The 22,876-nt window shown below is 41.8% G+C and overlaps 1 protein-coding gene across 1 annotated transcript in view; it reads left to right on the plus strand.

Annotated features, from left to right (window-relative positions):
* Positions 1 to 382: 382 nt before the first annotated feature.
* STRA8 (stimulated by retinoic acid 8) overlaps positions 383 to 22,876 on the plus strand; it is a 30,851-nt gene continuing 8,357 nt past the window's right edge. Inside the window, exons 1-6 of the mRNA XM_089680810.1 lie at positions 383 to 553; positions 2,624 to 2,699; positions 5,012 to 5,162; positions 7,248 to 7,406; positions 12,357 to 12,645; positions 18,500 to 18,576. Coding sequence (XP_089536936.1) covers positions 383 to 553; positions 2,624 to 2,699; positions 5,012 to 5,162; positions 7,248 to 7,406; positions 12,357 to 12,645; positions 18,500 to 18,576 — 923 coding nt within the window. The remainder of the gene's footprint in view (positions 554 to 2,623; positions 2,700 to 5,011; positions 5,163 to 7,247; positions 7,407 to 12,356; positions 12,646 to 18,499; positions 18,577 to 22,876) is intronic.

Genomic DNA, 22,876 nt, shown 5'->3' on the forward strand with positions numbered 1-22,876 from the left:
TAGTATGCTCTTCCATTTTGGCATCCCTACTTGGTGTATGGTGATTGCATGTATGGTTTTACCGGGTTCCTGATACAGGTGTTTTAATCTCATGGCAACGTTGTCATTGTTTTACAAGTATCAGGTGGAGGGTGCTCTAACTGTGTCATTTTGTTATTACAATGTCCATAAACATGATGTTTTAAGCCGCAGATTGTTCTCCTGAGGACTTCTTTTCCAGGGAGGCTCTACCCACTGGCAATTGTTTCTACTCCCAAAGAGAGTCCCTGAGAGATAAGAGAATTAGTGGGTCAACTCTCCAATTTTGGGTGGATTTGTCCTTTAATTGTGAGCATATGTACTCTTTTTGAACAGGTGTACGTGTAGCATGCTTGTTGTTTGAATGGATACAACTGGTGAGTGCAGCATCAAGAAGGGAAAACGTAGGAAAGATAAAGGGACAGCTGAAGCCAGGAGACGACCGGCGCGGCTTCGGAAACCCACTTCCATCACTCGCCTCATTCACCAGCTTCGTCAGACTGTGTTTCCTAGTCCTGATACGCAAGCCACACAGGTAAGTGGAGTCTGGGTAGTGTGGTTAAAGAAAGTTAACATGTTCTTAAAGACTTACTCAATATAAAGCCAAAACTGGCATAGAGGCACTCAAGGGTCTTGCAGAGGAGATGGATCAAAACAGCATTTTTATTGTTAATGTTTCGATGAAGCTTAGTCCATCTTTCTCAAGATTTGGAACTGCTTAAAAACAAACTTTTATTTTCACCCCCCCCCCCCCCCCCTCCCTGGACTGAACTTTAAATGTAATGCATATATTCCAGGTGTCTGTTACATGGTCATGTGTACCCCCTTCCATCATCCTATGTTGTGCGCACCTCAGTGCTGCTTAGAAAAGGCACTCAAGTTGTAATATGTGCTGTACTGTACAGCAGTGCACTGTTCGCTCAGGCTGCGAGATGACGCAAACCAAGCGGGGTGTGTCCATGACAGCCTGGGCTCACAGGAAGTGTTTGGATGAAGCTGAACATTGTTGAGCCTGGAAGACTGAAGACATCTAATGGTGGAAAGGACTTACTAGAGGAGGTGAGTATTGTAGCAAGGGCTGTTAATTTGTTTTTTGATGTTGCTGGGGTCTAATAAAAAATAAAAAAAAATCCTGGAGTTGGGCTTTCAAGCTTAACCCTGAGAATAAGACAAAATCCCCCCTTGTAGTTGCCCCCTTCGCTGCACTACAAAACGAAGGCTTGTCTATTCAAGGGTGCAGTGATAAAATGTATTAATTACCCTATCCCTTGGTCCAGAAGCTCCAGTGCTTTCTTCAAATTCTGGGCTGTGAGTGGACCTGTGGAGTGCAAACCCTGTTCAAAGTTGATTAGAGAGGACACTGCAGGGGACAGGTCACATGGATTGAGGAAGCCGTAACTTTTTTTTTTTTTTTTTTTTTTTCCATTCGTAATCATACAAGCTCTGCCCTGAGCTGCATAGGGGGCTCAGAGAGCTAGGGGTCGAACGAGCAGTACACTGATCTTCCCAGTGAATGGCTATGCAGGTGTAAGCATGGTGTGTGGACATTGGGGAACAGGCAGGCTGTTCTCCCAGCACAGCCAGAATCCTGATAATGCTGAAATGGATGTACTTTTATGCCTAGCGTGGTCCGTCTTGAGGAAGGCAGGCGATATGGCAGGATTACTAGGTATTTCACTCAAAGGAAGCAATGCAGAGAACGCAGGATACGCTTTAACACAAGTACATGGTACAACAGGCACACATTAGGAATATGAGATGTTGGGGTAACATATTTAAAGTTACATTACAGGAATTCTGCTACGGTCTAAAATCTGCTGGTTTACTATAGGTTAAATCAAACGAGGTACATGCCACCTTGTGGACTTATTCTGTTTTTGTTGTAACTGGCAGCTATCGCTACACTTCAGTGCTACCTTCTCATACAGCAGCACTTATGCCTGCCTGGCCCCTGTGCTGACCAATCACAGCAGGAGGGGAGGGGCGCGCAGAGTAACAGCATACAACTCTGCAGCTTCAGGAGCTTAGATCAGAAGATCCAGTGTCGAATTGCCATAGGTATAGCAATAATGTTACTCCCAGCTTTTTTGTAAAATTTAAATATCGTAAATTAAAGAGATTCATCCTCCAAGTGGCATGCACATCGTTGGACCTAACTTTTCTCAATCCAGAACCTTCTGGAAAATATCTGAATTCCTGGAGTTCCACTTTAAAGCAGTAGTAAAGTCCCTTTTCCACTTACATACAGGTAATCCTATAAAGAGTCTTACCTGTTTATGAGATAAACATTTGTAGTAGTAGCTGGTGACATCATTGGCGCATGCATACTGCAGTCTGAATTAACGGCAAACTCAAGTGAGCCATCCATTCAGAGCGCTGTGCCATGGTCATGACTCCTGTATGCATGGGGTGGGAGTGACATCATCGTGGCCTTGTCATTCAAACAGCTGGAGCGTCAAACCGGAAGGAAGACCAGGTGAAGATGGAAGTCTTGTGCTTTATCACAGTTACATGATAGCAGTTTCATTAGCCTCTCCCTAACTAAGACTGATAACAAAAATCTTTAGATATCCCAGTTAACAAATTATCTGTGTCTTGTTTTTAGCATCAGGTGCTACATCAGACCAGAATCTACATCCTGGAACTGGAAAACACACTGGATTCCCTATTGAAGATGAGAGGTGGGAAGTTATCTTAACTTATAAATCATCTGACATTTCTAAAGTCAGAACCTTTTGCATCTGGAGTGTACAAGAAAGTCTCCAGACTAAACACAATAATAAAAAGCAATGTGGCCAACATCGTTTAACTGTGTTTGCCTTTTCTTTTTGGGTCTGAGTGGGGGAAAAAAAAGCTTGTGTGTGACTAGGTTCTGCTACTATATGCTGTGGCTAGCTTTCAGACACGTTTTGAGGTACCATCAGAGTTGATAAGCCTCGAACCAGTACATAGCTGGTGTTTTTGGGTCCTGCTGCTGGGATGGGTACACTGGCATTTAGTGGGGTGCCTGCTCCCTCATGGCTCTCCCTAATGGGAATACCAGCCTACAAGCTTTGTGTGCTGGACTGGTATTAAGAAGAACCATCTTTTTGTTTCTAAAGATTATGTAAAGCCAAACAATTCAACTTTTCTTATTTGCTCCCTTTTAATCCGTTAACAATACAGTTGAAAGTGTTTTATTATATGTTTGATTAGTGAAAAAACACCAGTTGATCTGCCAGAAATCCAGGGTCCTTTCCTGTGTCCTCAGCACTCTGTAGGTTTATTGTAAGCATTTCCATCATCCCTGCGCAGGATACCTTTTTTTTCTATGAACTACAAAAAGCCTGTAATCCAGCTGTCTGAGGCTTGGCACTGGAATGCAGCATGGAGTATGCAGCCAGAAAACCATCATGTCTGCCAGATGGCAAGGATGCTGATAAAAATCAGATAAAATTCTTTAGCAGGACCCTGAAAACACAGCGCTTTCAGAAAAACGGTTTACAGCACAGCAGTGGACATTGAAACTTTGTTTTGTTTTCACAGCTATCAGTGGTTTATTTTATGTGGCAGAGATTGGCAAGGTAGATTTAGATGCGCATCTAAATCAGCCAGTCCTTTGAAGAGGAATCTATATTTGGATAACTTTTCAGAGGCTATTGACAGGTGGTAAGAAGGTGATGTGTATCTCCTCTCTGCCAATTTTAACACCATTTTTGCTGACAAACGTGCAGCAACGCCCATGAAGGGCATTTGCATCTCTTCCCTGTTCACCTAAATGGATGGCGGGCTTGCCTCTAGCCAATTGCTATATGTTGTTTTTGCTATGGGTGCTAAGCATTGTGACCGCGGAATGTAAACCTCTCCGTTTGCTGCCTATTGCAGCTTGTGGTATGGAAGGGGCAGTAAAAACATGTCTCACCCACTTATTTTTACACCCAACCCTCCCACTCCCCGTCCGCATGTCTGAATGAGGTCCTCTGGTGTCACACTGTTTCAGTTTCTGCAGAAAATTGTGGGTTGCTGTCTTACACAGAATGCAGCGGTGGTAGGTGACCCTCAGCTCTGCTCAAGGTTGAAGTCAGAATTATTCATGTCTTGCAGAAATTCCTCCCATTGTTATCATGTTTAATATATTTATTGGTGTAACAAAACCGTTTATATGTTAACTACACTATATTTAATTCTCCCCTTGCTGCATGGATGGGAGAATCTATTGGTTTCTGTTGCTCAGCCCACTGGGCTCAACAAGAGAAATCTAAATGTGTATGGCTAGTCTGAGGCTTGCCACTGTAGTACAGGAAGTCATTTTCTGGCAGGATCACTAGGAGGAGGAGAAATCTAATGCAGCCACTGCATCTATGGTCTTATGTACTGCAATATATTACATCTTTGTTTTTGGGGTTAGATACTTTCATTTCTGCTTCAGCTGGAGTTGAAGGGTGCTTTGAAGGCTTCAAAGGTGCTCTAATATGTTTTACAAGCCTATGTGTACAAGGCCTAGGACTGCTTGCAGGGATATACTGATTTATATGCTGTTGTAGGTTTCCACTTCATCTGTGTGCTTTAATGTTTCATTATAATACCAACTGCACTGTAGGTGCAGCCATTTTAATGAATTGATTATAGTATCCCCAGCTTCTGATTCCATACAGTTTTTTTTTTTTTTTTTTTTTTTTTTTGTGTTTTTTTTTTTTTTGTGTTTTTTTTTTTTTTTTTTTTTTTTTTTTTTTTTTTCGTGACAGAATCAGAAATTGAAATAAAATGCTGGCAACTTTCAACAGTGTGAGTGTTTTTAGTCCAATTGTTTGTGGTACTGAGATGGAATAAGTGTTCCTTTTGTACACTGTTTGAAATGAGAAAAATATGTAAATTCTCATACCTTAGATTGTACGCCCCTTGAGGGTTTGGGACTGATATGAATGTACAATATATATGTAAAGTGCTGCATAAATTGATGGAGCTATATAAGTACATATAATAAATTAAAATTTTTTGTCATGTTGCCTCGCAGGTCACTATAAAATCGAGGATAGTGGCTGTAGCAGTCTGAAGGATGTCAAGGAAGAATACATGCAGATGACTTTTTGTCAAGAGCAAGGGTACGAAATCATGGATTCTCAGTGGAACTCATTTCATCTTGGATACAAGTTTCCTAAAGCTAGGTATACACAGAGAGGTTTGGCTGCGGGCATCTCCCCTACTGTGCTATTGTATTCTGACAGTGGGGACTCCCCCTCTTCAGAATACACGGATCAATTGTGCAGCTATTGGCTTCTGTTGAATAAAGCGGAATACACACACTGAAATTTGGCCAGTTCCTACTTTAAACGAATTAATTTCAATATTTGTATACCCTGCGGAGTTGTCTCCAGAACATAAGTGCGTTTTGAATCTCGGGCAGAACCATCATTTCAAAATGCTCTCCTAAAATGACAAATCTTGGAACTGCATGTTCAGGTGCTTTTGGGCAACCTGGTTTGCCTCAGTTGCAGCACAATTTATCACATGACTATTGAGGCAGAACCGCACCTCATTTTAATGGCACCTGAACATGTGGTTCCGTTATTTGTCAGTTTAGCAGAGCGATTTGAATTCACAGGCAGAATTTGTAAACGAAGCCTTGGTTTATATGCCTGCTGCAGTGGAGAGGGGACCATCTCTTTTGAAAATGCCTGTCTGACATTGCCAGATCAATGAGTGAGGTATGCCACCAAGCATACAGTTGTGCCAAGGGTCAACCACTTGCAGTTGTTCCAAGGGAGAACTTGAAGGAAAATTTACACTTTTTTTTTTTTTTATATGAAATTGGATCACCAAACAAACTTTTTATTCGGTGTTCTTCTTTTATTTTAGGCCATGGGTTTCTGTCTTCTTGCTAAACTCCACCTCCTTTTCTTAATCCTTTCTTAAACCGAGATCAGTGATTCCTAGATACCCAGGCCAAATTTAGCAGCATCAGCATGCACTGGTTAATTTGACAGTAATTTTTATTACTAATTTTGCATTTCTAAATTTTGATATTTTTTAGGATATATAAGGCTTTGGTAGGTCACTTGCTCCTGTCTAAATTTGACTTGGTATTCGTGTGCAGGTGTAAAAATCCCAGTTGCAGCCTCCTAGGCAGACCCTGATAACACTGTCATTTCAAACACTGAACCACAGGAAAATAAAGTTCCAAGGTTTGAGGTGCTCTGAAAATCATAACACTGTCGTGGTAGTAGGATAGTAAGGATTTTATTTGTTACACTATTTTATTGAAGTGGTTCTAAAGGCTCAAGTGTGGGTTTTTTTTTTTTTTTTTTTTTTTTTTTTTTTCTTTTTACGTTCATGCATTCTATGCATAAAGGTAAAAAGCCTTCTGTGTGCAGCATCCTCTCTTCTCCCCCCCCCCACCCCCAATCACCTAAGCCCCCTTTTGATCCAGCAATGTGCACTGGAGTCTCAGCTATCCCCGGACTTCCTCTCCTCATTGGCTCCCACTGCTGTCAGTCACAGCCAATGAGAAGAGAGAGGGGGTAGGGCCAAGTCACGGCTCCATGTGAATAGACAGGAGGGCGGAGCAAGGAGCACCAGCAGAGGACCTGTGAAGAGGAGGATCCCAACTGCTCTGTGCAAAACCACTGCACACAGCAGTTGGGTATAAACATGTTTTTTGTTTTTTTGTTTTTTTTTCTTTTTTAAAAAAAAAAAAAAAAAAAAAAAGCCTTTGGAATCACTTTAAAAATTTTGTTCTGTACTTTTTATTATTTATAAAAATATATTAAAGGAAATTTTGCATGATTTTTTGTGTAATACCACAAATGTGTATAAATTTTGTAGTATTAAGCATATGAACACCTCCTTCAGCCGGCAGTGCCATCTGCAAGATGATCTGTAAAGCTGTGGCTGTACATTATACAATTTATTTATTTTTTTTTTTTCCTTACAATTTTCCCTCAGATTTACCAAAACCCTATAATATGTGGTCAAAACCAAGCACTTTCAATTTGTATGCAGACAGGCCCTTGCACTACATAGTTGAAGGTGAATCTAAAGTTTCATCATATGCAGGCTTTTCCACAGCTTTTATAGTGATTGTGTGATGGCAAACCAATCTGATTGTATCAAAGTTGTCAGTAACAGCCAGAATTCAGAGCCACCATTGGGGGAAAAGTGTTGGATCAGAAAGGGATTGAGAAGTATGCACTGTAGGAGCTCAGTGTGCTGAGCCTCAGTCCTGACTGTAACACATGCTGTTTAACTGTTAGGGGCGCTCTTGCAGCTGTGACATCTGAAAATGAGTCGAAGTTTTGGCATTCTCAGTCAGATTTAGATGTGGAGCTAGGAGAAGCAGTGGAAGAATTGCTGATTGTCAACCCACAGACCCCAGAGCCTCTGATTTCTCCAGATCTTATTGAATTTGAAAGGTAAAATTTTTCTTCTTTTTTTTTTTTTTTTTTTTTCTTTTGTTATTGCATATGTATTTTTTTTTCTTTTTTAATTTATTGAATTCCTGTAAATGAAACGACAATTCTGTAAACACACTGAAGAAACATGTATTAAATAATGCAGGTAGGTTTTATGTCTTCCAAATGAATGAGCTGCTTTAGTGCAACGGATTGGTGATATAGTTAGTCATAGAGCTAGTGTTCAGGCAGAGCAGCTCTGTGTAAGCTGTCTCCTGACTTCACTTCCCCAAGATCATCGTCCTCTGCTTTTTATGTCATCGCAATCCCAAAATATTCCAAATATATGGATTTCAGCTAGGTATGTTGATGGTTTTCCACTATATCATAAAGTTCCAAATAAATCTAAATTCTGTTATTGATATAGGTCAGCATTTAAAATCAATGTTATGATGACGTTTCTACCTTCCCAGCCGCATGGGTGCTCTCACTGTTCAAAAAAATAGCACATACATACAACTTCTAAACCAAAGATGCAACCCCCAGTGCAGTAAACCTGAGTATATTTCTAAAGAGGTGCAGTAGACTTAAAAATTGCTGGGGATGCCATATAACTGGCTTTCTGTATTTTAATCTTATCTGTGACCTGTCTGTGGACATTCAAATATTCCCCCTGTCCCAGAACACCTGCTATGTATCTTCATCAGCGATTAAAAGGCTTCTAAATGACATCTGGGAGGACAAACCAGCAATAGCTGAGCTGCTGAGGTACTGCTAGAAAGGGAGGGTGCAGGGGAAGCTGAGCTGTTGAATCAATGCTGGGAGGGAAAGAACTACTGAGTCACTGCTGGAAGAAGGGATTGGAGGGAGCCATGCTACTGTACCAGCCATGGTACACACTAATGCCGTACGGGAAACGCAGAGACTCCTGTGCTTTTCCTGCACCGCATTGCAATCACACGACGTCCATGCAATCTGGTACGGGTTTCAAATCGCAAAACGCAGTGCGATTATCAGAATTCGCATCACATGGATGTGAATATCCATGCAATGTGAATCATTTTTAGTGCGGTGCGATTTGACTGGGGGTGGGGGAGGTTGGCACAAAGGGATCTGTGCAGCGGAGTCAGACCTGCTAGGCCACTGCTGGGAAGGGAGAGCTCCTGAGCGAGCACCCTTAATGGCTTCCGTGTGTCTATTGTGAAATTTGAGGATGAATTGCTACACAATGCTAACAGCGTTAAGGGTCAGTAAGGACCATTTACTGCTTGGTTTAATATTAGAATTTCCATTGTCTGGCCACAAATTCAATTTAAAGTGGAGCTCCACCCAAAAGGGGAAGTTATGCTTTAAGGACTGCTCCCCATTAAGGATTGGCACCTTTTTGGGGGGCAGGTACCCAAATTTGACAGGTACCCGCTCCCACTTCCGGTCCGATCGCCTAGGCGGTCGGAAGCAGAAGGTGTCTTTCCTCCCTGTAGTCTTTTGGGACACGTGACAGGTCCCAGAAGACTACAGGACCATTCATGAAGCGCATGCGCAGTGGGTACCCGGCTGTGAAGCCACAAGCAGTCACAGCCGGGTGCCCACACTGAAGATGCCGGCCTCCTGGAATACAGGACAGCCAGTGAAACTGGCTGCAGGGGCACACTGAGGGACAGGTAAGTGGCTGTTTTTTTAAAAGTCAGCAGCTACAGTTTTTGTAGCTGCTGACTTTTAATTTTTGACAGGATGAGTGGAACTCCGCTTTATGCTTGATGCAAACTTCTGGGGTAGGCAGTGAGCCAATTACAGGAGTGTGAGGATTCTGGAAAAGTATTAGGATAAGGTAAACTACTATGTTTACCATAGATGGGGCAGATTTCTTGCAATTGCAACCAGCTTTTAAAACCCAAAACGCATCCAAATCGACTTACCTCCAGTTCATATGACAGGGATGGTTGTAAATTTCCTTGATCTACAGTGCTTGGCATAAATGAGTATACCCCTTTTGGAAATTGTGGTTTTCATTGAGATATTAATTAAAATCTTACTTTTCAACATTTTGACACCACTGAGTTTTATTGAACATTTGTTTAGCTCATTACATGAAAGTAAGGTTAATAATATAACTTGGATTACAAAATCCAAGTTATATTATTTTTTAAAATTTTAAATTTTTTTTTTTTTTTACACTCAAATTAGTTGATGCAAAAAGGAATACACCCCACAACAAAAATGACTACATGTAGTATTTTGTATGACCTCCCATGATTTGTAAGGACAGCACCAAGTCTTCTAGGTATGGAATGAACAAGTCGGTGACATGTTGCAACATCGATCTTTTTCCATTCTTCAAGAATGACCTCTTTTACAGCCTGGATGCTGGATAGAGAGTGATGCTCAACTTGTCTCTTCAGAATTCCCCATAGTTGTTCGATTGGGTTCAGATCAGGAGACATACTTGGCCACTGATTCACTTTCACTCTGTTGTTCTTCAGAAATGCAACAGTGGCCCTAGATGTGTGTTTTTGGATCATTGTCATGTTGGAAAAGTGCATGACGACAAAGGGCACAGATTGATGGTAGCATCTTTTCTTCAATATTGAGCAGTACATCTGTGAATTCATGATGCCATCAATGAAATGCAGCTCCCCAATATGAGCAGCACTCATGCAGCCCCAAAGAAGGACACTGCCACCACCATGTTTCACTGTAGGCACCGTGTATTTTTCTTTGTACTCCGCTTTGCGACACCATACGGTTTTGAAGCCATCAGTTTCAAAAACATTTGATCTCATCACTCCAGAGTACATAGTCCCAGTAGTTTTTTTTTTTTTTTTTTTTTTTTTTTTTTTTTCTTCCCTGCATAGACCCTGGCAAATTCTAGGCAGGCTTTCTTGTACATGGGCTTTAGGAGAGGCCTCCTTTCTTGGACAACACCCATGCATGCCATTTCTCTGCAGTGTATATCGTATTGTGTCACAGGAAAGGATCATCCCAGTTTGGCTTTCTACTTCTTTAGCTAATTGCAGTGAATTTGCGTAGCGATTTTCTTCAACCCTTCTCATCAGAAGACTCTCCTGTTGAGGTGTTTAACTTCCGTGGTTGGTTGCAGTTCCATCTTTGTTAAAATTTTTTGTATCACTTTTGCTACAGTAGTGTGACTATAAAGCTTTGCTGATCTTCTTGTAGCCTTCACCTTTCTTGTGTAAAGAAATTTTCTTTTTTAGGCCTTGTGACATTTCTCCATGTGGTGCCATTGCTGACAACATGAAAGGGGGAAGGGGTTTTCTTTATTAACCACTTGCCCTCCAGAGGATTTGACTTTTTGTTATTTAACCAATACATGCCCAGCCAATAGCCAAAAGGTGGCTGGCAAAATGTATTGGATTTCCGGGTTGGACGCAAAAATGGCGTCCTCCCACACATACGCACTTGCAGAGCCTCACAGCGGCGCGATCTGTCACCGACCGTGTACCTCGGACACGGCCGATGACAGATCTGAGTATCTGCCCCATTGCCGGTACCATGTGACCTGCTGTGACCAATCACAGCAGGTCACATGACAGTTGTATACAATGGATGGCTTCATTCATGCCATCCATTGTATACTAGTGTCTAGCTGTGAATGGTCACAGCTAATCACATGCACACGTCATGTGATTAGCTGTGGCCAAATCACAGCTAAGCACAAAAAAAAGAAAACCCTGAATGAATGGATGTCATTCAGGGAAATGCTTGCATATAGCAAAGTAATTCTGTGCTATAAGCAAATTTTGTGTTTAAAAAAAAAAAAAAAAAACTGATCACTTCCCTAATGTAGTACAATGTTACTATGGTAACATTGTACTACTTTGGACATAGTGAAATATGAAAAAAAAATCTTAAAAAAAAAGGAATAAAAATGTAATAAATAAAAATATATATTTTATTTATTTTCATACTGTCACCAGTGTCCCTCATCACCGCCATGCCAGTTATGATGACTCAGTACTGCACTGGTGACAGTATGTAAAAAAACAAATGGTGAAAATAATTTTTTTTTTTTTTTTTTTTTTTTCCCATTTTCTGAAAAATTTATGACAAAAAACATACAACTTCAAAAAACTCGACATGCCTCTTATGAAGTACGTCGGACTGTCTACTCTGCAAAAAGTGGTAATTTGGGGGATATCTGTACTTTTCTGACATTCTCGGACCTCAAGAAATTAGATTGGCTGTTAGTACTTCAGGATTGATCAATATTCAGATCTATACCATAGCCATAGTTTGTGAACTCTATAACTTTTCTACAAACTAAAAAATACATCCTAATTTGAGTTATTTTCACCAAAGACATGTAACAGAATACATCTTGGCCTAAACTTATGAAGAACAATTATTTATTTGCAAACTTTTATAACAGAAACAAAGAAAAACGTGGTTTTTTTTTTTTTTTTTTTTTTTCTTTTCAAAATGTCCGGTCTCTTTTTTTATAATTTAGCAAAAAATAAAAACCCCAGCGGTGATTAAATACCACCAAAAGAAAGCACTAGTTGTGTGAAGAAAATGATAAAAGTTTAGTTTGGGTACAATGTTGTATTACCGCGCAATTGTCATTCAAAGTGTGAGAGCGCTGAAACCTGAAAAATGGCCTGGGCAGGAAGGGGGGAAATTGCCCGGTATTCAAATGGTTTAAACATGTCCAGTAAAAAAAATGTTTTAAATCAAATTGTCAGAAATTTATGCTGAGTATTGTATATGTTTTTGCAATGGAAAAGTTGATAAAATTTAGTTAAAATCCCTAAATAAATTGCTGCGTGTCAAGCAGCATAAGAGTGAGGAATATAGAGCTGCACAAGTTAATTGTTTTTGCCCCCAAAAACCCTCCAAATGGAATTGCTGTGCCAGGCTGTAAAGTAAAAAAAATCTATGGCAAGGCTCAGCTTTTTTGTTCTATTCATTCATTGTTCTGTTCATTTGATGAGGATAACTCTGCTTCCATTACAGGTACCTGCATTTCTATAAGCAGATGATGGATACGCTGACAGAGAGCCATATTGTTTCTCCAGAACAGATTGCACAACCTGTGGTGTCCAAAGTAGTTTCTAACCTGTGGCAAGACCTTAAGCGGGAGGGGGATTCCAGGATCTACCAATATGGTGTCCCCCAGGTTCAAAGTACTCCCTGCTGCTTCACGTTTCCATCTGACTCTGGCTACATTGACGTGTGTGCAAAAGACAACTCAACAGGGAGCCAGGAGGCCACAAGCTCCTTCATTTCCTCCACCCCAGAAGATGTGAGAAACTTGTATCATCCGTATAACTTTGAAGTTATTGTATATAGGTGATTTGGCTTAAAGGGGATGTAAACCATCAATGGATGATGAATGGCAATGTGCATTTTAATCAATTTTACTCCCCTTCCTCTTTTTTTTTTTTTTTCTCAAGTCTGATCCACTTTTGGAAGCGATGCCATGCCTCCTCATCACCTGTTTTAACCCAATGCAAACACCCCCGTCCGCTTGCTATTGCAGCTTAAGGGGGGGGGAGTTAAAAAGCAGCTCAACCATGCATTGTTGTCACCAGCCAATCACACGTCTAATTGAAGCCTAAGTGTGTTTAATCTTAATTTACCCTGCTGCCTCTTTGATATCACTTCATGTCTACACACTCCAGCAATGTCTGCATGACATTTCTCAGGGTGGGTTGTTGGTGGTGGCAGCATTGGACTATGTCTGTGTAAAGTGTGTGGAAATAGCCACCAAGCTTGGGTGACAACACAGGAGCACAGCTGGGAGACAGGGACACAACATGGTCATCCTATAACAGGAAGTACCTAAACAAGGATCTTCATGTCATTTGAGGCTTATAAGTCAGCTAAGACTGGTTGAGAAAAGGTGTTGTATGCAGCTAACTGACCTTATATCGGCAGTTGTTTAACAGGGTTGTTGACTGTGGAAAGGGAATTTTACATGTGTGTGTACTTTGAAACATTCTTGTCAAAAATTACTGTTTGGTAAATGTTACATTAATGACCGAAATATACATTTTACTTAAATGTAAAATTTTGTTGAATCTCTCTCAAATCTGATTTCCTAACCGTACATAACAGGACACAGAGTTAATGTTAACTACTTGGGTTATCCTGCTGCCTTCCTGTGAATGAACATGGGCTATAAAAGCCTTCTTGTGTGTCTCTGAAGATCCTTTTTTGTTGGGGCTTGTTCCTGCATCTGCTGCCTTATAATTTGCACCACCTACTGGGGTAGAGGTGGTCTCTTTCCAGGTCTGTCACTATGGCTATCTAGATCCCACTTTCAAGCTCAGGGACAGCCTGTATCGTCTGATGTTTGGCACGAAACATCGACCTCTGGTGCACAGATCTTCGTGTCCAGGGCAGTGATCTTCCCGGATGTGAGTCGAGCTCCTGTAGGCCTTTTGTGGTATGCCTACTATGAAGGGTGAGATTTGGACCTAAGGTGGCCCTGCAGCGTGGACTATATATGTGGAGATGTGACCGTATACCCTTGGCAGTGTCCAGGCTTTGAGTAGCTGTAGACAGGCGGGTGCAGTAATTCAGTATAGGGTCCATATTACAGTGGCTGTGTGTGAAAGCGGGGTGGTCCAGTACAATGAACACATGTCCATCTGCCATCTTGTTTGGGGTTCCAGAGCACAGTCCTAAACCCTGCACTGACACCACATAGAAAGCAGCCTGAATCCGTGGCTGCTTCTCTTTGGGATACATTGGCCCGATTAAACCTCAGCAAGCCATGGCCTCTCACAGGCAGATCGTTGGTAAAAAGGGCAATGGAATGGGATCCCAAATCCCTTTTTCAAGTAGGGAGATTTCCACCTAAAATTTCTTTCTGAAATGGCCTCCCAGTGGGTCAGATTGGTATCCCCACTGACTCCGGAACACAGTTTTCCACTTCTTTTGTGTTAGGGGAGGAACTCTCGTCAGTCATATCTGAACTGCAGGGTCAGTTCTCAGGGATTCTACCTGGCTTGGGATGCCATGGACACAAACATGGGTTCTTAACTCCCTCCTCCGCCAGGAGCATGAGGTGTAAGAGGAAGTTCCTGTGAAACTGTTGAGGATCAAGAATCCTCCATAGAAGAGGTCTCATAGGAGGAATCATGGGGTCCAGGTCTATCTCAGACACAGGATTAAGGTGGGCTTCCTGATGCGTTACCCACTAACCGTAAGTTACAAATGCTGGAATCCTTTTCCCCCAAAGTCACTGATACTGGATCCTGGAGGCTGCCTAAAAAGCCCATGTCTTTCCCATTGCACGATCAATGACAAAAGTGATGTATGTGGATTGGGCTCATCCAAAATAAAAATGCACCACCAAAGCAGTTTGCTCACCAGTTGCCTATAGAGAAGAATTTGGCTTGTGACCAGGCTTTTTATTCTCTGAACTAGACCCTGACAGTCCCGATGGATGAGATCCCAGTTAGGGACTCCATAAGTAAAAGGTAAGAGGCCCTATTTAAGGCTTCCTTCTGTCTAGCGGGAGCAGCTCTGCAGCCTGCAGTGGGAGTTGCGAAGCCCTTTAAACTCTAGGCAAAGTGGGTGTTTCATTTCATGGAATGAGATTAGGAAGACCCTACTGTTGAGCAGCTCCTTGAAGACTTTGCAAGAGACCTGAATTCTTTGATAGACTCCATAAGGCAACTTTCACCAGTGGGCACCATGTTGGTCCACAGGACAAGGTTCCTATGGCTCAAATGTTGGCCAGCGTACCTTCTCTGCAAGAGCAAATTGAGAAGGTCTCAGTTTGATGTTTATGCCTCTGCAGATGTCAATTTCAGGAGCAAGGTCTGGGGTTTCTGTTCTGTTTTGTGGATTGGGCTTGTTGCTGTGTTATATTCCTCATGTTCAGTGCTTTGGGACATGCCAAGTAGTCAAGATTATGAACTCCTCCATATCCTGTGATGTAGAAATTTTAGGATTTTTGTTTTACCTGTAAAATCCTTTTTCGTGGTGCACATCACAGGATACAGAGATTTCTCTCCCGTCTTGCTGGTGTTTCTCTTTGTTTGCTTAAAAAAAAAACATAAGGCTTAGCTGAGCTGGGAGGGGTTATTCCTGGGAATCCTAATGAACTAAAATTACCCCTTTTGTACTACTAATCTGTGTAATATTCAAAACATCCATCCATGGGAATGCACGTGGAGGTTGTCAAGGAATGTTTTTAGGAGCAGACATATTTGTTACCCGCCTGAAAGACTCTCATGACCATAAGGCTACGTTCACACTAGCCTTGTGTGCAGGCGGCAGAGAGGCGTTTGGTAAGCGTTTTTACCGCTTCCCAAATGCCTCTGCCAACTCTGCACATTACAGCACATGGTGCTGTTCTAACAGGAGCGTTTGCGTCGCGGCAAAACGGACGCCTCTGGTCGAGTCAGGAGGCTTTGAAGCCTCCTATTCTCGTCTATGGTGCCGCTCCGCAAACGCCCGGCCGGCGTTTGCGGTGCGGTTGCGACGCGGTTGCGGGGCGTTTGCGGAGCGGTAACACCACTCAAATGCATTATAGGCGTTTGTGGGGCGTTATTAACGCTCGGCAAACGCCTAGCAACCGCCGCTAAACCGCGCATGCGGAGCGTTTGCCGAGCGTTAAAAACGCTCCGCAAACACCGGACCAACGCTTGCCAAACGCTATAGGGGCGTTTGGCAAGCGTTGGCAAAACAGCCTAGTGTGAACGAGCCCTAAAGCTGGTTATATGCTCACCAAATTTGAGTGAAATTATGGACAATACTTCTAATTACTGAAAGGTTTATACAGTATTACACGTGTGTGGTTTTTTTTTTTTTTTTGGTTTTTTTTTTTTTTCCATCCATGAGTGATCGTTAAGAAGTTGTCTAAGAGATTTCCAGAGTGGGATGCATCTGTGGAGGTTACACCTCACCCTTAAGCCTGTTTGACTCTTTAGCCTTAACAGCTAGGGGTCCACTTCATCTGCTGAGTGTGGGTATAGTTGGAAATCATGAATGGTTTGGGCATGTTGGGAAATAAAATTCTTTTCAAGAACTTTTTCTTTTGATTGGAGCACAAAAACAACTTTTTAGGACTTTTGTACTTTTTCTATTACTTTTCATCCATTTTTTTATTTATATTATTACATGTTTAATAATTTTCCTTGCACTGCGGTTTGGTTATTATGGTTTGATGTTTTTTCATCTTTGAGCAGCAGCATTTAGTCATTGGAGTTTTCTTTGGCGCAGGTTTCATTTTATTTTATAGTCTCTCTTGTGTCTTCTTTTTACACATACACTCTGATCATATAGTGCCTTCACTTGACAATTTCCACCTCTCAGTGTGCACCAACATCAGATGTGCTCTCAACTTAAAGTGATGCGTAAGCTAAAAATGCTTTTTACCTTTAAACATTTTTTTACCTTAATGCGAGGAATGAATTTAAGTTCCCTGTGCTCCCCCTTCCCTATGTGAAGAGGAAGTGAGGGGAGAAGAAATCTGTGCTGTGCACGGTTGCATCTCTTCTCCCCTCGCTTCCTCCTCACACAGGGACTCGAACAGCAGCAGGAGCCATTGGTTCTTGCTGCTGTCACATTTTTTTTTTAAGAAAAAGGGGGGGGCAGAGCTAAGTCCCGCGTGGCTCCATACTCACACAGTTGGGAGAGAGCACACAGCGTTTGCCCCCATAGGAAACGGCTTTCTATGGGGATACACAAAGAGGAGGAGCCAGGATTGCCGGTGGGGGACGGGAGAAGAGGAGGATCGGGGCCCTTCTGTGCAATATCACTGCACAGAGCAGGTGACTATAACAACAAAAATTCTGCCTTTAGTAACACTTTAATGATATGACCCTCATAATGAAAAGGTCATAAGGTGTGTTTGTGTGCCCCCTTTTTTAAATGGACTCCTTCCTCTTCCAGCACAATTTTATCTTCCACTGATCCGATGCAAAGGTATGGTCCCTTTTTTTTTTTTTTAAGTGGTTGTAAACCTCAGACCTGAAATATGAACAAAACCTCTCCTATAGTGTGTACTTGTCTCAGTCCAGAGAACTAAGTGTCATTTCTGTCCACTGCCTCATTCTTCTGCTATCTGCATGAGTCATGTCTGAAGAAAGAGAGAGAAAAATGGGCATAGTCTGTGGTTGATGGCCTCAGCTCTGTTCCTGTGTGCTGTGTGAAGGGGGTCTGTCCTTTCCCTCCAATCAGCTCTTGGAGCTCTTCTCACTGATGTAATTTGAGCACCCCCACCCCCTTCTTTTCAGAGCTGAGAGATCATGTGTAAATCTTGTACTTTTGGATGAAGGGGAAAGAAGGCTATAGATACAACTTATGTAGGAGGATTTGTTTCATCTGTTTATCCCATGAAGCCAGTCACTTCAATGCGTATATGTAAGGGTTTACAGCCATCTTAAAAGATATCCTCAGCAGGAAGCATCCTCTCCTCCATCATTCAATGTCACAGGAAAAACAACTCAATGGTGTTTTACATCATAAATACGTATTATTATTTTTTTTTTTTTTTTTTTTTTTGTTAAAACCTCTTGAAATTACACTCACATTTTTCTGATGCTTCAAATGCACCCATAAACAAAGCATATACATTCAAAGCCCCAATATTCCAGCTTTAACCATCAGTACCACACTTCCTGTATGGGCGAATCTAACATGCTGATGTCATCTGTCCCTTTGCGTTTCTTCACCAGGACACATGACTTCCTCAGGGGAGTCTGATTGGACAGTGCCATCTCTTCTAATATAGCCCTGATGCATCACTATTTTGTTGAAGACCTGACATTATCCACACTGAATTCCATCTCCGTCGGTATTTAATGCTATGATATTACACTTTGCACCATTTTGATGGAGACCTGCTGCACTTCAATTGGGGTGGTGAATATGTTCTTCTCCCTTCCCCTCCTTTTTTTTTTTTTTTTTTTGCCAGTGTCCATTTGCTTGAAGATGACAGCATAACCCAAGTAGTCAAAACTCCAAACAGAAATATTAGTTTTTAATGGACTGACCATCCACTCTAAAACATCAACCTCTGAAGTACTCACAGAATGTCCTCCTTTCTCTTGACCAATGTATATCCCTCCAAGGATATTTAACAATGCAGTGCAGGTGGAACCATCATAAATTTTACTATCTTTATTTTCTGGCAACAGATTATGTTTGAAGATGCTTTTGATGTGGCTTCAAGTTTCCTGAACCATGGTGCCATTCAGGCCACTTCCAGCCCCAGGTATAGACCCAATATAGTTTCTTTTATGTTTGTCTCTTATGTGTAATTTTAGTTACCTTGTCTCCCTTTTTTCTATGACCATTTTGGTTTTGTGATATTTGTCGGTCTTCAAGGGTTTTTCATGTATGACTAGGTATTGAGATATCATCTTGTTATAAGTGACAGTTGGGCTATAATTTGGTTAGAGGCTATTTAAGCAATATAAAAATGACATGAGATTTGTATTCTGTAATATGTGTTTTTATTATTGCGATCAGTACTCCTCCTTTGTACAACACTGAAACCTAGCATAAATGTGTGTATTAGGTGCTACCTGCAAATGTTTATAGTGTTTAATTTTTGTGTGGGTAGCCCCACTGTTAGGGACCTTGCAATGTGTGGAGGGTCTTAAAATATAAAATAGTTGGTTTTTCTTCCCCCTTTTTTTTTTTTTTTTTTTTTTTTTTTTTTTTTTTTTTTTATTCATAAATGAAGCATAGTAAAGGAAACCCTTTTTAAACCTGTGAAACATAATTATCACATAGTTGTTTTGGCTTCTTTTTAAATCAAAATGACAGAAATCGCCCAAATGGCCCTGATCAAAAGTTTGCAAACCCTGAAATGTTTGGGCTTGGTATAGACCCACAAGGTGACACCGAGCTGACGGAAGGGCTTCCCCTTACACCTCCTGTCCTGTTTCTCCTGATGATGATGGTGATGTGATATAACTGGGCATGGAGTGGCACGGGTGCCTGGTTGGAGATCCTGAATGGAAGACACGTGCAGCAAGTGCCAAGCAGCAGGCAGACTGATGGGCTGGCAGATGCGGAGACCCAGTAGCAGGTGCTGAACAGCAAGCAAGCTGATGAGCAGTCGGATGCAGGATCTTGAGTAGTCGGGTAGACAGGAGCTGATAACAGCTGGGCAACAGAGGTACAAAATTAGGATCAGAGTCAGGGCAAGGTTTTCGTTGGTAACGGGTGAGCAGAGAAGGTTCCGGAGCAGAAGGAAAAGTCGAATCACAAGCCGGAGTCAGCAAAAAGGTATCGGGAACGAGCAAAGTCAAGCAGGCTAAGTAGATACAGGATCAAGTATGGAATCTGGTCACAAGCAGTAGAAGCTGACGACCACGCGGCAATCCTTTTGGTCACAAGTGCAGCTTTAAGTGGGCTCTAGTCCTATTGAGCGCATGTGCATACAGGGCCAGATTTACATTTCAGGAGCCTATGGACAGAGTGGTCATCAGAGCCCGCTTTATACAAGAGTCCCCAGAGTTCCCCTTACATCAGAGTCCTCAAAGTTCTCCTTTACATCTGAATCTGCAGGGTTCCCCCTTACAGTGCAAGGGGGACCTCTGCGGTCCCTAATGCAAAGGGGAACTCTGATGTAAGGGGGACACTGCAGACCTAATTTAAGGTGGGCCCAGGTCGCCAAAGCTGCCTCCCCCCCCCCCCCCCCTTTATACCACAGTCAGCAGCACTCCCCTTTACACAAGGGTTCGCAGTGTTCACCCTTGCATCAGAGTTCCCCTTTTACATCAGGGTCCACAGAGGTCCCCTTTTCTTGTGGGGCGCTAGTGTGAAAGGGGCCTATTTCATCATGGCCAACAACCAGGGCATTGCATTGAGGCAAGGCACATACACTTCGCTGTGTATCTCTTTTTCTGACTGTACCTTTTCTGAGATTTCTCCTGAAGACTTGGATGGAGGATCCCTCACTCAGTGTACTCCTGTGCCTGTGTGTTCACTTCACACTGACAGCTGCCTCTGCCCGCTACACTGATGATGTGATGTCTGCCATATGCCACCTTCCAACCTGCTGCTGATTCCCTCTCAGCCCAAGTCCACCCTTTCTTCAGCACTTCACTGAAAGAGGCAGGCAGTGAAGAAGCGGCTGTGAGTGATATCATTCTGCCAGCAGAGAATGTGAGCCAGAACTAGAATTTTATCAGCAAACGCAGCACCAGCCGCTTGTATAAATCCCTGCAAGCCAATTTAGAAAAAATGTCCTTTCATGCTACAGGTCCTGGGCCCTTGTGAATATACTGAAGGGACCATTCAGACCACCTGGGAGCCGCTGGAACCAGGAGCATAACTAAACTGCGTGCAGCTGCTTGTGCCCCCAAAGCTGTGGAGAGAGAGAGAGAGAGAGATGGGAGCAGAATGTTCCCTCTCGAAATCCGGCCCCATGCACATAACTTCATGCACAACCTGGCATACGATTTCCTTGACAGCAACAAGGTAATGGAACTTCATAAAAATGGAAAAGGAGATAAGATATCCAAAGCCATGAAAATGATGGTCAGTACTGTTTAGTCACTTATTAAATGCAAAATTCGGGGATCTCTTGACACCAAGCCAAGTTCAGGCAGACCAAGAAAAGTTGCAGCCACCACTGCAAAGAAAAAAGAGAAAAACCCACAGGTAACCTCAGACTTCTCTGGAAAAAGATGGTGTGGTTGTTTCAAGGAGCACGATATGACAATACTTGAACAGAAATTAGCTGCATGGTCGAGTTGCCAGAAAGAAGTCTTTACTGCGCCAATGCCACAAAAAATTACAGTGAGACATATCAAGGTGGTGGTAAGTATACTGTAACCGGTCTTTTTTGTGGCAAACGCACAGTAAAGGCTTCTTTCTGGCAGCTCGACCATGCGGCTCATTTTTGTTCAAGTAATGTCTTGTGCTCCTTCAAACAACCACAACGTCTTTTTCCAGAGAAGCTTGTATTTCTCCTGAGGTTACCTGTCGGTTTTTCTTTGTATCCTGAACAATTCTTATGGCAGTTGTGGCTGCAATCTTTCTTGGTCTACCTGACCATGGCTTGGTATCAAGAGAATCCTTTTCCATCTTTAAAAAAAATTGTGCAACAAGGTAATGGAACTTTATAAAGTCCTTTTCTGCTCCCTATGGCTCAGTATCTAGCCTGCTCAGTGCATCCACATGAGAGCTAACAAACTCATTGACTATTTATACACAGATGCTAATTGCAACTGAAAAAGCCACAAATGTGGGAAATTAACCTTTTTTAATTGCCATTTTAACCTCCTGTATGTCACCTTGTGTGTCTGTACCAAGACCAAACATTCCAGGATATGTAACCTTTTGATCATGGCTATTTAGGCGTTTTATGTTGTCACTATGATTTTAAAAAGGAGCCAAACAACTATAATAGCTTCATACGATCACTTTCCTTAAATAAAAGCCAGTTTTTGGCATGATCAGTCATATTTTCAATATCAATGCTTTTGAGCACAACTGTATTATATGCTGTGCACAGGCTCTGCAGTGCAGTTACAATGGACATAATATATAAAAGGAATTCCCCCACTACTGTAATACAAAAAAAAATGGTAATCTAGTGATCTCCAGGAGTTGCTGCCATTAATCAGTGCTATCAACACATTTTAAAAAATATTATAAAATGGTGAAGTGCTCCACGCGCAATGTTCCTCTGAGAACACAAATCAAATACTGCCTAAATGACCAATCTAATCTTAGGTATATATAGTTACAGCGCTGCACTATATATACCTAATCTTGTTATGAGGTCTAGTGATTCCTTGGAGTGTTTCAGCAGCTGATTTCTGAGCGCTCGCTTTACTTTTATTTCATAGTGACCATTCTAATCTGCATGTGCATAATGCATGTCATTCTATATAATGCATTGCATATTTTATAAACTTATAAACAAGATAAAAGTGCTTAAAGGAATTTTGTACATAAGAGCGTCTTTTATAAATCAAACAAATAGCGTGAAAAAGTTCAATAAATGTAGTCCCAGCAATTAGAAAACCAGTATCCCATGATGTATCACAATATATTCACTTTAACTTTAAATCCTTGCAACTTGTGAAAAATATTACCACTGTGTACAAATGGGTGTCCCCTCACCTTATCAGTAGGACCTCTGTTTTTTTTATGGAGCATAAACAGCACTTTCAAATACATATCCAAACATACACTTTTTAGGTCCTCCCACTAGGAATTTTTCCTTTACTACTTCCTTATAAAAAGATCCTCTTAGATGCGTTACTCAAACTTAATAGTGTAAACCCATAAAATTTTATTAACATTAAAAAATTATCTACATTCACATGTCATGAAGCTCCCCCCATCTGACGCATTGTGTCCGATGCTGGCCCTTCTCAAAGGTTGGGAGAGCCGGAGAGACTTCATGTCTTTAATACAGGCCTGCCGTAGTAACCTTGCAACATGTAAACAAGTCTGCTCCCAGCAAGTTAAAGCGCGGCTATCTGCACACAGCTAAACACATGTACTGACAGTTTATGGCTGCACGTGCGAGCATATATACATATTCA

The sequence above is a fragment of the Staurois parvus genome, unplaced genomic scaffold, assembly GCF_062004578.1.
Source record: "Staurois parvus isolate SC_StPar_1 unplaced genomic scaffold, SC_StPar_1.0 ptg000249l, whole genome shotgun sequence".
NCBI classification, from domain to species: Eukaryota; Metazoa; Chordata; class Amphibia; order Anura; family Ranidae; genus Staurois; species Staurois parvus.